Source organism: Folsomia candida, unplaced genomic scaffold (assembly GCF_002217175.1).
Source record: "Folsomia candida strain VU population unplaced genomic scaffold, ASM221717v1 Fcan01_Sc004, whole genome shotgun sequence".
Taxonomy (NCBI): Eukaryota; Metazoa; Arthropoda; class Collembola; order Entomobryomorpha; family Isotomidae; genus Folsomia; species Folsomia candida.
This window is the reverse complement of record NW_019091196.1, coordinates 2,003,735-2,021,733: the sequence shown is the minus strand read 5'-3', so window position 1 is coordinate 2,021,733 and position 17,999 is coordinate 2,003,735. Positions and strand designations below refer to the sequence as shown.

Sequence of the window (17,999 nt, the reverse complement as noted above, 5' to 3'; positions counted from 1 at the left end):
TACAAACTAAAGAGACGCCTTTGATCGGATCGTTAACAAAAATTTGTAAGCTAATTTTCCTTCGAAATATTTGTGAGATTTTGTAAAAGTTTGCAAATTTACAATGGCCTGTGTGAATTGCTTAAATGATTTGCAATCTTGCCAATCTCTAATTTTTATCGGCACATTATTATTTACAGTGTCGACCATGCAAACTTTGTAAATAAATCCGCGTGAACATGGAATTATTACAAATTCATGGCATCCGATCCATCACGTGCTAACACCTTTCACTCTAAAGTTTCCAACCGACTTCTAATTCAAATCGGGTGAAAGTGCTGGCCAGGTGTCAGCCCAGATTTAACGTAGGATTAGGTGACTCATCGTCATAGGTCTAAAAATCTGAACATTTTTATGCATTTCTCCGTTCTGGGAATTTATTTTTAAATTCTATCAGATCCATTGGTAGACCAGGTCAGTACCAATTTATTAAAAATATGCACTCTACATTCTGACAAGTTTTGAAGGAGGAGACCAAAAAAGAGTGAACACCTTCAGAAAAATTGGGTCTCCTCCTTCAAAACTTGTCAGAATGTAGAGTGCATATTTTTAATAAATTGGTACTGACCTGGTCTACCAATGGATCTGATAGAATTTAAAAATAAATTCCCAGAACGGAGAAATGCATAAAAATGTTCAGATTTTTAGACCTATGACGATGAGTCACCTAATCCTACGTTAATTCCGCACTCAGCAACGCCTCCTCCCACGCTAATCTGCATATTACATGGGGCCCGACATCAAACATGTGATTGATGTTAGTATCGATAGAAAATGGGACGCTTCAACCTCGATAAAATAGGACACATTCTTTATGCAGTCTCCATGAAATAAGAATACCATGGATCCATTTCATTCTCAAAATGAATGATTTATAAGAGAATGACACCATTCGAAGTGTTTCAAGTAGTATTTTTGAAACATGAATAGTAGAGTTTAGGTTAATATATTAACAATTTCAGTTTCAAAATGTGGGCAACTGTTTGGAAATATGGGACATTAAATGCTGAGGAAATTCGCACAGGCCTTGGAAGCATTGTCACATCCTTAAATTCTGTGAACTTACCAACTTTTACAAAAATTTTGGAAATATTTTTGTATCGAAAATTATGTCTTTTTTTAATACTTTCTTAGACCCATTTTTTTGTTATGAAAATTTGTAAAATTTTTACAAAATTTATAAACTTCGTGAATTCCCTCAACATTTGGAAGTTTCATACTTCGTAATACAAATGTTCATCTGCAGAGTTTGTAAGAAATAGAGAATAACCAAACATAAATAATTTAGCTGAAGAAGTGGTTTTTAAAAATTTAGTACCAATTTCATAACTTTGACGACACTGCAATAAAATTAGAAAGGACATAAAATCATGCAAATTGAACAGATGCACGGAAAGCGAATTCGGTCCTACACAAAACTTGATGTTGAGGATTATTTTGCTAGAATTATTTTTGGAATCCGTAAGAGTTAACCAATCTTTAATGATTACACAGTTTTTATTCACTGAAAACTGTTTAAAAATAAATTTGTAAAATTTGTACAATAATTTCTATAATTTGTCGGTTTCAAGTATTTTTTTTAAATTACAAAATCAATCACAATGGGCAATTCACGGAGCCCTTTGTAACTTGTAAAACCCGAAAATTTTGTAAAATATTTTTGCAAATAAAGAGACGCGAGACGCCTTTAATCCGAGCAAGTTTAAATTTGTAAGCAAATTTTCCTTAAGAATATTTGTAAAAGTTTGTAAGTTTTCAGAATTTACGAATTTTACAATGTTACCAGGCCCTGCGTGAATTTTGAAAATCGAATTTTTTGGCTCACCGTCTTGGAGCGTGGTGGCGACGGTGGGGCTGCTCGAAGGTCCGGCACCCTTAGCATTGAAGGCCTGCACAACGATGGCGTATCGCGTAAACTTTCTTAAATTGTCGATCGTCGTTTCACCCCCAAAGTCTTGACCAACCTGGAAATAAAGTAAAGTGCGACGATGCTTAATACAAATATCTTCTTTTTTAACGAGTAATTTCAAAAATTTGCAGAAAAATTTTCCAAACATACTTAAAATATAAAATAAGGTGGTTTTATTAAAGTTTTACAAGAAAGAAGAGATTTGGTAAATATATTTTCTTTTTGTAACTCACTCGAATATTCACAACCACCTAAATTTACCAAGGTTTACACAGGTTACGAAGAAATATCTTGCTAAAAATCTATAATTTATTGAGATAATCTATATAATCTATAATAATCTATAGTATATTGAGATGACAATTACTTGCCCTGTTGGCTCTTGGGAAAAGAAAAGTGAACGGAAGGAGAAAGCTGGGCATGAACGAGCTTCGTCTGGGGAAGGATTTCTTTGCGAGTCGCGTGAACTGAGCCGTGTCCGGAATCTAATTTAATGGACTTCTTTCGCGAAAATAATTAAGAAATCTTCTGCAATGCACGGACCTATCTTTTCCTTTTCACTCATTTTCCCTTTGACTTTCCTCTCAATCATAAATTCCAGTGTTTCGTTTGACACGTCCAAAAGCGTATTAAACTGCCCAAAATAATTTAAAAATTTCCAAAAGTCATGTCGATTTGTAGAAAAATAGGGCAAAATGTTGAAAGTTTTTTATGAACCACTTTTTCGCAAATCTATGCATGGATATGTAATCTCCCATTAATTTTGACCATTTTGGTTAGTCTTTAAGTAATACGACAAACTTTGGAAAAATTTTTGTTTTGACATATGAGAAATTCAGAAATTTTGGAAACAATGCTGCATTACACAGCAAAATGCTCAAAATTAATGGGAGATTCGCAAATATTCGTCAACTGATTATCGACAGATTACTAATGAAAAACCCATATTCTAAGTATTTCGAACATTTTTAGACATTTTTGACTTTCAAATTTCGGTATCCAAACCTTGTTGAAAGCCCAGTTTAGATGGTTGTTTTGGACGGTCGTGGACAGCGAAACCCTGCTAAATACCAAGTCATCCCGGACCCGAGCATGTTCCAGATTCGTGTAGTAAATTAAAATTAAAATGTGAAGTGAAATGAAAGTCAAAGTGGCCAAACGAATGGGTGCGAAGAAAGATAATAAATTTGCAAAAAGGAAGACAGAAAGTATGGGCATGCCGAAAAAGAAAGTGGATCTGTATGAAACTGGGACGACGAAAAAATCACCCATTTTTCTGGGAAATTAGTCAAAGAAAAAAAGTTGGCAAAATTGATAACATTTTTAACTGCAATGGAATGAAAGTGACTTTTTTAAGTTATAAAGAAGAGATGAAAAGAAAGTGGGGAGAAATTGGGAAATGATAAATAATGTTTCTTACGGAAATCTAAATGCATGCCTTTTATTCCTGTATTTAATCATGGCAACCGAATTTTGGGTATCTGCTAATGCTCTTAGATGTATTCATTTATACCATTTTTTTAAGTTCGATGTGGAATCTGTACTGTATAATTATATCAAAATTAATTGTTCAGTTTCTACGTCAAACTTAAAAAATTGATGCAAACGTGTGTAATAGTACAATTTTGTAGATATGGGATCCCTCAATTGAAAAGTTTTCCATTTGTCTGACAAATTATAATGTAAATGAAAACCTAAAGAAATAGTTCACTCACTGTCAAATCAAAATTTATCAGAATTTGATAAACTTAAATATTCACGATGGACGAGAAATTAATTTATATTTCGCACACACCCACACCAGAATTGATTACATTTTTATTCTGCCCTCGAAATTATTGGAAATCATGACAAATCATGGGAAAATTTATGCATTTAAAAATTCAAACCTTGTTGAATTCTTACCAGAGGGGAACTTGCTCTGAATGATGAAGTTGATGAGGGGGCTGTTCCCGTTGAAGTTTTCCAGCCAGGAAATCCCCACCGATCGGCTCCCCACCTCAACCACCCGCAAATTACCAGGCTGCTCCGGAGGGTCTGGAAATAATGATCAGATCAGTTCAAAATTTAGAAATAACATTTTTTTTATTCTCTCGAAGTACATTTCATCTACTCGGAAACATGGTTTTCGAAGAGAATGGAAACAAATTTGTGTTAAAAGAAAGGTTATATTTTTTACTGAATTTTGAAAAATGACATGTTTTTCAAACAATTTTTAAGCGTTGAAAGAACCATAGGACTTCATCTGTTTAATGATTTTAAAAGTATTGCACTTCAAAATTTATATTTCCGGCACGGAATTTTTCCTTGTTTTTGACACAAGTTAAATATTTGGAACAAAAAACTCGGAATTGAATCTTAAACAGACAATTTTTATATTTTTGGAAAATATACCTAGTTGAATTTTTTTTAATATTTTTGGTACGAATTTTACTATAATAATAATAAATATAATATAATAATTTATTCATGACAATTCTTACAAGGCTCATGGCCCATAGAATTACATTTTAAATTACATCGTAAGGAATTAAATAACAAATCAATAATACTACAATGACAATTATTTCCTTGCAAAATTATCCTGGGGGTTCTCGCTTAATAACATTCTACTAAATAAGGTTTGTGTATGTTAAAATACAGATTCTTAAACATTTGCATTATAACAAGAATAAGACAACTTGATTAAAACACAGTGATAGGGTACGAAAAACTCATTTAAAAATTAAAGTCATTGTTTGCAGGATTCAAGCACTAAAATCAAATAGATAACCATCAGACATAATTAAGTATCAAATTTATAAACATATAATAAGAGCATTATTATTCAGAATTCCATCTCAACTAATTAGGTCAATACGAACGAATTCAATTGATCAAATTAAATAACTCAAAGTGGTGGATTACTAAAATCAAACCATTAAATACTACAGCATAATTCATAAACGTAAAAAGTAAACAGTCAGTATTCACTGCTCCATGAACGATAATATTTTCGGGTCAGTTAACTGCAGATCTTCAAAATTAAATTCATAATTCCAAATTAAATTTGCAATATTATTCACAATATCAACCGATTATGCTAATTAGTATGACAATAACTGCAAAAATCAAACCATTAAATACTATACATAGCAAATCTCCATTTTTCAAGTCCTCATAAGAAAATCATAAAACTCCAATTCTGAAATTATCCATTTTCACTAGGCAAGCATCTATTTCCCTCGTCAGTGATTTCATGTTGGCATCCATAATTGAAAGTATGTAGGCTACGCCGTCATCCGAAATTGGCTGGGATAATTTTGAAGTTGGTTTAACGTCTTTGAGATGTGGTCCTTCCAAGTAATGTGTATCGGGTTGATCGTCTTTCTCGGGTTGAATGTCTTTTTCTACCGGGGGCTGTCCACACTTGGCGTGGTCCAATTTCTCTGTCTTCTCCATAGGTTTGGTTTGGGCTGTGACTGAATGGCTGACGTCATGATAGGGTGAAATTATAATTTCTTCCGTGATTTTAGTCCCATTCAAGAACAGGTCGGCGCCTCGGAAGTAGACTTTGTTTTCAATTTTCTTTTGCTCAAGGAATTCTGGTATTTGTCGTCTCTTCTTTGCACGTTCCTCTTTACTTAGGTCCTCCACAATTGAGATTTTGGCAGGGATGGCTTTTAACTTGTGGCAGTTTCTAAACACCATACTTTTTTGCTTGGTTGATGACAATTTCACCAGCACTGATTTACCGTTGGACAACGGACGGACATCTTTAACAGTGACATCCACTTCGAAACAATTGGAAAGAAAATCTGTCGTCTCCTCCATTGCAATTTTGGCAGAATAATATTCACATCCATGAATTATGATGTTGCATTGTCGATCACAATTTGCATTTGGTTTGGTTTCATAACGAAGAATCGTTTCTGCATTCTTCTTCACTTGCTGCTCCAATCCGATAAACTTATTTATGAATCTGTCCAGGTCACTCTTAAAGTTGAACATTTGCTTCTTTATGTGGCTCAATTCTTCTGCGTGATTAACAAAACTACTTGATAAGAACTCGAGTTTCTCTTTCGCTGATTGTGCAAATTCTTGTAGATCGAGTTGCACATTGTCAAGTAACTTCACGTCAAGTAAGAATTTTATGGGCGTTTTTACTTATACTATTCGTTGGGGTCTTATGTACAAGCGAATATTTTTGATTTTCCCCATTTTTCGAAGTGTGATGAATTTACAGCAGAAATTCTTATGTGGGGGTAATCGCGTTGAATTTAGCTTTATAATGATATAACTTTGTAAGTATGGCTTGTACTTTTACGTAGTGAAAAACTCAATTTAATGAGAGCTCAGAATAAACACGTCTGCTCGCTTCAATAACTAAACGAGAACCTACGAATTTTACTATAGTGTTTGATTAATATTTAAATGTAAGCTTGAAAACTCGAACCTGCCACATCTTAATTCATCTTGCCACATTTTCGCTAATTGAACTTTATATTTTAATGATTTTTGACACGGAATATTTCCATATTTCTCGTAAAAGTGAAATTTTGGAAAAAAATAAATCGGGACTGATTTTGTTTCTACTTAAATTTAAAACAGACAATTTTTAAAATTTTTCATGTTCAAAGATCCAACCCAAACGTAATGCTTTTGGATTTAAGCAAATTAAGAAATTTTTTGCCAGAGTTAATTTTATGTAAGCACGATTTAAACATTTATGATATTTTCTCCTATTTTTGAAAATATTTCAGTTGCTGCTTACCTTGCACGTTGAGCGTGACGATGGTATGATCGGACCCGAAAGGGTTGGAAGCTCGGCATGAATAAGCACCAGAATCGCTCCGGTCAACGGAGGCTATCAATAATTCGGATAAGATCCCATCCTCCAACTCTTGCTGGCGAAACGTGTACCTAAAAATAGAACAATTTGGTCAAAAATATTTTTTTTTAATTTTCAGGAAATTCTGGTAATTTTGAATAATTTGAAAATAAATGATTTTGTAATGATTGAATCGGGCCATGCGGTATTTGTAAGGTTGTCCCATAATTTGAAAAAGTATGCAATTTACAAAAGTGTGCAATTTGAAAAAGTATGCAATTTACAAAAGTGTGCAATTTGCAAAAGTCTTGCTATTGTAAGTAAATTGGTCCATTTTTGTTAGACAAATATCAAAATCGGTACTAATATGGCATCAATTTTGTGATTACGTAATTTACATAGGCAATTCACGCTTGGTAGCTTTGTAAAATCCGTAAAATTCATAAACTTACAAACTTCTTCAAATATTTTTGAGGAAGATTGGCTTACACGTTTTTGTACACTTACTCACATCAAGGGCGTCCTTTTATTTAGTAAAACGTATTCAAATTATTTTACAAAATGTAAATGCCTTACAAAGTTTCAAAGAACTGCTTGAATTGCCTCAGGTCAGTATACCAATCTTGGGACCACCTTATTTACAGTGTTAAATTATCGAATTCATAGTTTGCTATTTAAAATACAATTAAATATTGCATTTTTATCGTAAAAGTACAATTTTTGCTAACAATGCGATGATGTGAAGTGTAACCCTCCGATTTGGCTGAAATTTTAAAATTAGGTGGTCCAAGCCAATACAACTAACGTTTCTTCAGGCAGTTTGTGCGATGGTGAGAGTTACTCAAAATATTTGAGGTCAAAGTTCAAAAAACGGCCGACTTTTTTCAGGCGGAGTGAGAAAACTCCACTTCCATTCTCTTCCCCTCGCTTTGATTTTATTCAGGCGTCTCGCTCATGCATACGCCTTCATGCTCAAGCACAAGCTTTGATGCAAACTAATAAAAAATAAACATTATTAATTATAGCTTAAAGAGCAATTAATACGCATTATACATACTTGATTTAATTTATAATTAAATAAGTGAGATTTTTACTTATTTCTAGTACAAATTTACATAAAAGTTAATTTATAAATTCGCCAACGGCAAATAAACATGGAAAAACTTAACTTGCTTTCCATTTCGAAAGCGTTGGTTATTCTAATATCCAATTATATATTAATATTTTAAATGCTCCTGTGATTCGATATTGTTGGTACTCAAGCGGATCATGGGGTGATGACGAAAAGCCCGAGTTTAAAAATGTAAGCGAAGTTTGTTTTAGAGAAAAAAATATTAGTTGCGACCTGAATTGTGGCAATCCCACATTCATCAAATTCAGCTGGTGCAGTTTATCGTATTGTTTTGTGGACTTTTATGAAAATAATCATATAGTCACATGTGGAATGAATAATTAATATTTTTCTATAAAAAATTAAATTTAAAATTGTTGAAATGAATTATTTTTCGGAGTGAAAATCAAAGCGAGGGGAAGAGAATGGAAGTGGAGTTTTCTCACTCCGCCTGAAAAAAGTCGGCCGTTTTTTGAACTTTGACCTCAAATATTTTGAGTAACTCTCACCATCGCACAAACTGCCTGAAGAAACGTTAGTTGTATTGGCTTGGACCACCTAATTTTAAAATTTCAGCCAAATCGGAGGGTTACACTTCACACCATCGCATTGTAAGTAAAATTGGAAATAGATTTTCACCTGTGATTGGAATGTGGCCCAATTTTGCCGTGTTTGTTGCCCCATTCGATCAGAATTGGAAGGTCGCCACCGACTCGGCATCCAAGAATCGCCTTCTCCCCGACGCGCACAGAAATCACGGAGTTTACTGCTTGCTCGTCCGCGTTAAATTTGGCAGGTGCTGAAACATAAACATTTAATTTGTTTAGTTAACATACTATTTTTAAAAGTTAAGATAAAATTGTGCAAACAATTTGAATGCAACAAATATTCTTCTTTAACGTTATACATATATTATTGAGGAAATTCAGAAGTTTAGCAGTCAACTCTGTAAATTTTGTACGTAGTTGTACAAAATTGGAATTTTTATCTTTGCACAAAAATTACTAAAATTCGCGTGACACGTTTGTTAAGTTATATATCAACGACGTTTATCATTTTTATAAATGTTCAAGGATACTTATTAATTTTTACTCAGGTGGATCTGTGTGTCGATAATGTTCACAGTATAGACTTACAGTAAGTCACTTACTTGTTGCAATTGAGGGATATTTATAACTCAATAAGCTTTAAAATTATGCAAATTCTGTAACCCTAAATTCGTTAAGTGTTAAGATCTACTCTAATTTTTTACTAGCAGGGTTATTTTTGGAAGATAAAATAATTTCCCAAAATATCGATATAACCTATTTATTTGAATATGTAGGTTAGATTCCTGTAATTTTTTTTAGAAAATTTCTGTACCCCAACAAATACTAAATCTACTACAACTAATCTCGATTTTTCTCATCAAAGTGAAAGCAAAATATTAATCAAGCCTAAAACCAGTTACTTTTCTGCAAAAAGTGACTGACTTCCAACCAATTCCCACTCAATAAAATATCTCACGGAGAAAGTTCCCAGCTCAATGGCAGATCTAATCCTATCCATAAATCAGACAATCTCGAGACAAGTTTCTAGTTTGGCTACTTTCACTTCGCCACCTTTTTGGCTCACGTCATAAATATAATCTTATCTTCGCCTCATCTCATCTCAGCTCACGATTCGATTCTACACCTTCTTCTACACTCACTTTTTACTTACATTCATCAATATTTACACAGATAGGAAACTTTCTCTGCGAAAAAGAAAACCAAGATTTTCATTTCTTCTTGTTGAACAAAGTTTTTTTCTCCTTTGGCAAAGGTAACAAAGCGGAAGAGCGATATTTTTTTAGCCTGGAAAGACAACTCGAGACAAATACAGGACTCGATTTGCTTTCACTTTGTGCTTTCTCTTTGATTTTACAGGGACATGAGTATCAGTGTCGTGTACATTACGAAAGGATGGACGTAGCTTATCATCAGTGATGAGTAGCCCGGGGGGGTAGCAATAGGTTTTAAGGAGGTAGGGTTTGTGATATGGTGTTTTTTTTTATGCTGGTTTTGCGGCGTTTGATTCAATGAGAAATTGACGCAGTCATTCGTAACTTGTGAAATCCTGAAATTTTGTAAATAAGACGCAATTGATCTGAGCAATCTATCCCAAATCTGGGAGCAGATTTTTCTAAGAAATATTTGTAAAATTTTGTGAAAGCCTGTAATTTTATAGATTTTGTTCAGTTTCGGAGATATGAAAGTTTTTCCGTGGATATTAAAACTTCAGCGTTGGTCAAATCTGTATGAAATATGTGCGTGCATACGCTTTGCACCTAATAGGTTCAACAATTATATTCCATATTCGTATATTACTGTGCGGGTTGAACGTCAAAGTAAAAAAAAATTGTGCGAAATATTTAATAAATTACGTTGATAGATTTGGATTTAAACTTCTAATCTTCAAATTTTGCTGGTACAAACTACTTATGAATGCTTGAATTGCATCTTATCTATCGTGCTTTTTATGTTTTTCTTTAAATTTTGGTACAGAAATTTCTCACAGAAGTTTTATATAATTTTATTTATGTAGCAACTTTTTGAATATGTGTTTAAAAAAATAAATGGCAAAATAAATAATCTCCAACAGATTTTCACTTTAAAACCAAAGCAAAACGAAAAAATACCATGTCCGGAACCCTGTTTGTGCATAAGCACTAGTATGAAAGTCGACCCTCTCATCCATCCACGTAAGGCGATAACAGTAAAACATTTACACCGAAAGTTGTCCAAGAAAGCAGGTGACTTCTTCTCCCAGTCCCACTTTTACTCAAATATTGACAACCTCCCCACTCAGAGATAAGCTGCTAAATAGATAACAGCCAAAGTTTGTATCCACAACAACTTCTTTCTCCTACTCCTCTTTAGACTTAGTTGGGGCGGGTAACCTAAAACCTAACCACAAAACCCGGGTAAAATGTTTCCTTAATCAAGACACAGCCGAAAGAAGTAGAGAAGAACAAGAAATGCATCTCTTGTGTAAATTTGTTCACTCGAAAACTTTGCTCACTTTAAAGTCGAGTCAGTTGTAGAGTTGTACTTGGACTGATGTCCACACTCTTAGAAAACTGGTATTAAATCATTACTGACCAGAATACGTGTATATGATTTCACCGGCACTGGTAATTACCGTTTAGAATTGAAAACTTTACCATTCAGAAACACACTACTACCAATCGGGTAGGAAGTTATTACTAAATCAATACCAGGACGGAATATATCCAGATTTTAAACAGTGCACGGAATTTACAATACGTCCGATTGGCCTGCTAACAAATTACATTAAGGCAAAATACCCAAAATATAGGGCAAATATTTTCATGTAATTTTCTAATATTGTTAAATTCCGCACCATTCACTACAGCAGCACCTAAATTGCATTTTAAAATTTCTGATAAGATTTTATTACTATCTTATTTTGGGTCCAGGTAATAAATGATTAAAATTCACTGCTGCCATCACTGAAAAATTGCATTTATTTAATTTTATGCCCTGGCCATCCTCCAACTCTACTCACTCGCTGTTATGCAACCCCCCTAAATATCTGGACTGACCATTAACCGTACAGATCAACTACAATTTCATTACATTCAGCTCTCCTCAAGTGCCAAACTTTCCTCTGAAGAAAAGAAAGTCTTTAACAAAACAAACTTTCCCAGGCAAGAAAATAGCTTCAGTTGTTTAAAGGAGAAAATGGGAATGAAATGAAAGTCAGATTTCTGAGGAGAAGGAGAAAATAAGTGAAAGTGATTCTTTTTCCACTTTCGCTTTTTTAAACTAAATAAAAAGAAATGCAACAAAATTAAAAAAGAGAAATGGGAAATTACAAAAAAGTGTGAAATTTAAACAAAGAAGTGGGAAATTTTGGGAAAAAAGACAAATTTTAAAAAAACGAAGTGGGTAATTCTAAAAACAAACCAAGTTGGAAATTAAAAAAAGCTCTTTTGGATCCATTTCCAAAAAATAAAAATAAAAAAGAAGTGAAAAATATAAAAAAAGAGAGCTTTCTTTGAAACGACTCTACACACATCTTCATAAATTCCAAGATAAGTCATTGTTTTTAACGACGCTTATCTGCAAGCATAAGTAAACTTTCTGCTTCATTGTTCCCAGATTAGAAGGACCACACACGCACTCCAACCTCTCTTGGGATTAGACTTTCTCATACTTTTGGTCTTAACTTTCACTTTCACTCGCTCCACTCTGCCCAACTTTCTCTTTCTTTATGCCGTCATCTAATTAATCCTGGTAATTAATTAATTAGAGACAGACTTGTTTCCGGGTTGTGCACTTTCTCCGACCCGGGAGAAGAAGAAAGTGAAAGCAGGGACAGGGGGCAGCCAGCAGGTTATGTTTTGTCATTGTCGCATTATGCAAATTAGGGTAAACATGACACTCGAAAGTAAAGTAGACAAGATTTCGCAACCCACTAACCGTTAACTTTGAGGAAGATGACTTTGGAGAGGCCGGAGCCCACGTCGTTTCTCGCCTCGCACAGATAATTCCCCTCGTCCGATTTTCGGACTTGGTCGAATCTGATGGTGCCGTTGGCGAAGGGGGACGAGCTTCCGGTGGGAGAAAGGATGTACTTGTAGTCGCCCGGCTGCATGCCTGCTGAAGCGGAGATAAGAAAATGAGTTATTTATTGAGAGAAAGATGGGAACAAGGAAAAATGTTTACAAATTTAGTAATGTTTGGTCAAATATGTTTTTATAGTACTCAATACGATAGGTGACTAAACTGGTAACAAAAGATTTAGATTACCAATGTATTAACCAACACCACAAATTACAGTAGTACAGTAAAATTGGTAACATACTCAAACTGACAAATTCAAGTTGGTAATAAACCAAAAGTAAACTTTCTAAAATATTTTTGGTAATTTGGGTTGGTACATTAAAAAATTTTTTACCAATAAAAGGGTGACCAAATTGGTGAGCATTACCCATTGGTAACACAAAACAAATAAATTAGCAACACAATTGGTAATAATAATTATCAAATTAGAATAGATGCATAAATAAAAACTGTTATTGGTAAACAAATTGGTAACGACATTTTTTACCACTAAAACAGACTGGCGGGTAGCGAAAATTTTGAAAAATTTCCACGACTCTCTTAATGAATACCGTACCAGTGGCCCTTTTCCACGTGATTGAGGGGGTGGGATGGCCCTCGGCACGGCACTGAAGTGAAAACGAGTGTCCCGCCGATACGTTGACGTCTCTCGGCTCCAAAATCCATTTCGGTGGAACTGCAAAATTATCCACCATTAATGATCGCTTATTTACACTTTATTTACACATTTTCGGATAGTGCGGGGTCATAGCAGAACACAGAATTAGGGTCAACTTACTTAATTATCATGGCATGGATCATCTTTATGATATTACTACTTTATGCATAATGTCCCTGTTGTTTGCAGAGCGTAAAATATTTGTATATACAAGGGTTTTTGCATGCTAAATAGTTTTTGGAATTTAGCCCAAATTCTGCATTCTGCAAATGCTACATCCTTTACGCAAATTTTATAATTATTCATAACTTGAAACATTTTTATATTTATAACGAGCTTCGAAATTCTGCATTATTTATACAAAAACAATACAGAATGTCTCAAAATTTTCGCAAACTTTTTCTGCAAGTTGGTATTACGCAGTTTGAAACATTCGTTATTTCTAACATTTTAAACATTTTTTGCAAAATTCTTTCCCATTTCCAAAAACTAGTTTTGAAATCATTCGTTATTTCTAACATTTTAAACATTTTTTGCAAAATTCTTTCCCATTTCCAAAAACTAGTTTTGAAATCATAATGTGAAATAATATAATATTATGCAATTATCCTATTTTTTCAACATCTGTGTGTGAAATTCTTTCCCATTTTCGCAAATTAGTTTTTCAATCATGCTGCATTATGCAATTCCCCCTACCTTTTCCAATTTTCTGCATTCATAATTTTTCGCATGGTTTCGCAAACTATGCAAAAACTCATTAACAACCTTCAACCCTCCTCCAACTTTTCCCTCAGAAAACTAGGCCGACTTTCACTTACTGACTTTCTTGACCCGACGTTCCTTAAAATTTGACCACGAGCTGAAACTTCATTTTCCATCGAGATGAACTTTCTCCGTCCGCTGGCCACAAGGAGACAAAGACGGATAGGAAATCGAACCGGCTGGGTTTGCGGGGCTGTGGCCGCGGAAGCGTGGGGACAGAGGAACAATGTCCCCATCATCTGCCCATGATATACAAACCCTTCCCTCCCCTATCTCGCAATGTTACAGTGCCCACGACTTCCGCGGCCACTGTTGTGGGGAGGAAGTTGAGTCGCTATTACGCCGCTTAGTGAGACATGAAGTTGGCATTTTTCCCCTCGAAAGTGAACGCGTGTCATTAATCTTCTCCCAGAAAAACCAATCTCATCTCCCAATCCACTCCACAAACGCATCGCTTGACTCGCTGCCCCCATCTCCCACCCAGCCGGACAGCGGAATGCGGCAGGGTTTGCAAAAAATATGGGGCAAATTTTCCGTGAGTAAAACCGTTTTTAATTTGCTACTTTCAAGTATTGCAGAATAAAAATGAATATTTTTTGTCAAATTTGTATGCTGATTACATAAGAAATACAAATTTACAGACTTTTTAAATCACATTTTGAAGGTCTTGGGAATAAACAATGCTTACCAAAAACAAAAATTATAAAAATGAAGAAAATCACAAAAATTATAGAAGTACCAAGAAATAAAAAAAATGCAATTCACACAGCGTTTCGTACCTTTGCAAAATCCGAATGTTTTGTAAACTAATTTTACAAGCTTCTGCATGGAGGAGCAACTTTCTAAAGTAATTTCCTTAGAATTTGTGAAAGTTTGTAAAAGAATTTACAGAATTTACAGATTATAAAAATCTCCCAAGGACTTCGTTAATTGCCTCTTTGCAAACTGTGGCCTACATATTTATTCACAAAATAATTCTAAATTTAATATAAAGTTGTTTAAAATTTAAATTTTCATAAAATTGCATTATTTAATTTAACTTACTGACGTCGAAACATTCTCGAAGCCTTTTGTATATACTTTAAAAATATCAATCCTTAAATGCATATACAAAATTATCAAAAAAAGGGATACATATGATACGGTTTATATAACTCTACGGTTTACAATTTTTATAAAACTACACATATAATATAAGACCGTCGTACCTACATTTTTGGAACCGAGTTACCTGTTTGTTTAGATAATTCCTCAAATTTTAAAAATTTTACAATCGTCGTCCAGCTTAATTTTCAGAAATCACAGAAATGCAAGGAAAAAGTATAAAAACAACAAAATTAGCAAATTACAAAAAAATAAAAATTTTCAAAATTAGAAATGTTATTAAACGTCCAAAATTTTAAAAACAAAAAAACGCAAATTCGAAATGACAAAAACAACTCACTAAACTCATTAAAATTTCAGCAAACTTAAACAAATTTACTCCCCAAACAGTGTGGGCCACGCTCCTCCCAATCACGGGAACCCTGTGTCACTCAAGTGGTCAATCTTGCCCTCTTTCGGAGTCCTGCTTTCTCCCTGCTTTCTCCGACTTCCTCATTTCTCTCCCTCTTCCCTTCCCTCATCTCTCCCGATACCCGGGGAACGCACTTTTCAAACCCGAAAATACATTATGGCATTTGGCAGAGGAAATAATGGGACGATTAATTCCCTCTTCGGCTTCATCCCACAGCCACCAACGCGACCACGTCGTAAGAGATTCGCGGCCAGAAAACCATCCATCCGTCCATCCAACCACCAATTCTTTCCCCTTTTAACGAGATAAAGAAGTCCCGGAAGCACGATTTAGCGCGACGTAACACATTTTTTACCTATTTATTACCCACATCAGACATGCTTCGTGACGAGGAGGAATTTTTTTCGGGTGAAAGTGCCATTATCGGAAATTATTCAGACAGAATTCAAAATGCGTAATTTTATAGGATGAGGTAGTACAGATGTTGAAATTATGCCAAATTTGGTGCGGTTTTTTGGGGATAAATTAAATTGATTGGTAATTGTGTGCGGGAATGTTTGTAAACTGTGCAAATTTTGTAACATTTGGAAAAAAAACATATAAACGCCGATTTGGTGGATCACAGTGGATCATTAACGATTTTGCCACTGCATTTGGCGATAATTTTGGTACCAACTTACATATGTCCGAAACGGTGGAACTGATCACAAAACCTACAGGATTATAACTTTGGCATTATAAATTTCTACAGAAATTGCAAACGACGCGTCGTTGTGCTTTGTAAAATTTTAGTGCGGTGTTAGTTCGTAACTTTTACTACTTTTTTTACCGGTATCAATCAACCAAAGAACATTTCTTTAATAATACAACTTAAAATTTGATCAAAATTAGTATAAATTTGTGTACTCACTTTGTACAGTAAGCTCGGAAGAATAGTGTTCACGTCCCGCTGAATTTTCCGCGATGCAAGTATATTTCCCTAAATGGGGAAATTTAAAAATGAGTTTTCTTACCCAAAATTTAATAATTAATTAACCAATTAAATGAATTCATGTCACGGACCGTTATGCACCGAAGAAAGCGAGTCGATCACCAATGTTGAGGAATACTCGTCCGGAACTCGAATCATAATGCCCTGTGAGATTAGATGCAAATTAATTTAAAGTTATTACAATACAAGAGTTATAGACTGATAGACAACAAGATTTGTCAAGGTTGAAAGTTGATTTAGGATCATGTGACATTTATTAGTATTTTTTAGATCGGATTTACGTGCCACATGTTTGAAAGTTAGATAATGTATTATGTTTTCAGCTACGAGGTTCTTCAAATCTTCAGCGACTCACAACTTCGTCGCAAGATGCGTATTCGAATATTTCAAAGATATCTCTCGGAACCGAAAATTTGTCATATTTCAAATCGATCTTTTGAAAAATCCCGAAATCAGTATAAAAAATAGTCGTTGAGTTACACGTTCAGACAATTTCATTTCGTCGTTTAAAGCACAAAAGCAGTATCAAATTCACTTTGATAAAAAATTCTTAAATTGACATAAATTTCACACGTTCCAATTTGCTCCTTGAAAATAAGTTGGCTAAATAGAATTTCAAATATGAAATGATACCTAATTTTTTTGAATTTTGCATTAATTTTTCACAAATTCCTTCCAACTCATATTCGCACTTCTAAATTTTTCAGATTTTGTATGACTTTTGGTTCCACAAATTTTTGAACTCACATGTGTCACTCCTCCCGAGATTGGTTTCCCGTCGAATTCCCAAACGAGATCGATGGGTCGATCGCCCTCGAGCAGTTGGCAGGACACCGCCGCCCGCATCCCTTCCCGCAAAACCGTGTTCAAGAACTGGAACGGCATCAGCTTCGGCGGAACTGAAGACACAGATTTGGTTCGGATGTAAATCCAACCGTGATCATCACCAATTTCGTGGAAGACGAAATTTTATGAGCCAATTTGTATCATGAAAAATTTATGTCGTATACTCTAAGAAACCCGGTAACTAAGTTATTACCAGGCGGAGTATCTATGTGACTCTACCGCATGGTAAGTAATTTATTATTGGGTGGTAGAAAATTAGTTACCGACTGGTAATATTTTCAAATTTCGCGACCGGGGTTATTACCGGTTTGGTAACAAAATGTCTACCACTCGATAATAAATAAATTACCATGCGGTAGAGTCACATAGATACTCCGCCTGGTAATAACTTAGTTACCGGGTTTCTTAGAGTGTAGTAAAATTTATGGGATAAATGAAACCATGTGAAATATTTGAGTGGCTTGGGGCTGATCAAATTTTGTCACAAATTGGCCATCAAAAAGATATCATGTCTAAATTTAGGAGAAGAAGGTTTGATGAAATTCGGCCGTTTAATAAAGTTAAACTTTTTGCAAGTAAAATTTGCGTATCGTATCAATTAAAACACAGTAGAACTTTGTAAAATCCGTAAAATCTGTAAACTTACAAACCTTACAAATATTTCTGAGGAAAATTAGCTACCAAAATTTTGTAAGTTTACTCAAAACAAGTGCGTCTTTTTATTTTGAAACATTTGCAACCTAATAT

At 34.4% G+C, this 17,999-nt stretch overlaps 1 protein-coding gene across 1 annotated transcript in view; it reads right to left on the bottom strand.

The window, feature by feature from the left end:
* Nucleotides 1–17,999, bottom strand: part of LOC110848288 (Down syndrome cell adhesion molecule-like protein Dscam2) — an 86,572-nt gene that overhangs the window by 36,286 nt on the left and 32,287 nt on the right. Inside the window, exons 11-18 of the mRNA XM_035850954.1 lie at nucleotides 16,488–16,550; nucleotides 16,326–16,394; nucleotides 12,336–12,515; nucleotides 8,509–8,668; nucleotides 6,702–6,850; nucleotides 5,153–5,964; nucleotides 3,854–3,985; nucleotides 1,865–2,003 (exon numbers count right to left, since the gene is read on the bottom strand). Coding sequence (XP_035706847.1) covers nucleotides 1,865–2,003; nucleotides 3,854–3,985; nucleotides 5,153–5,964; nucleotides 6,702–6,850; nucleotides 8,509–8,668; nucleotides 12,336–12,515; nucleotides 16,326–16,394; nucleotides 16,488–16,550 — 1,704 coding nt within the window. The remainder of the gene's footprint in view (nucleotides 1–1,864; nucleotides 2,004–3,853; nucleotides 3,986–5,152; nucleotides 5,965–6,701; nucleotides 6,851–8,508; nucleotides 8,669–12,335; nucleotides 12,516–16,325; nucleotides 16,395–16,487; nucleotides 16,551–17,999) is intronic.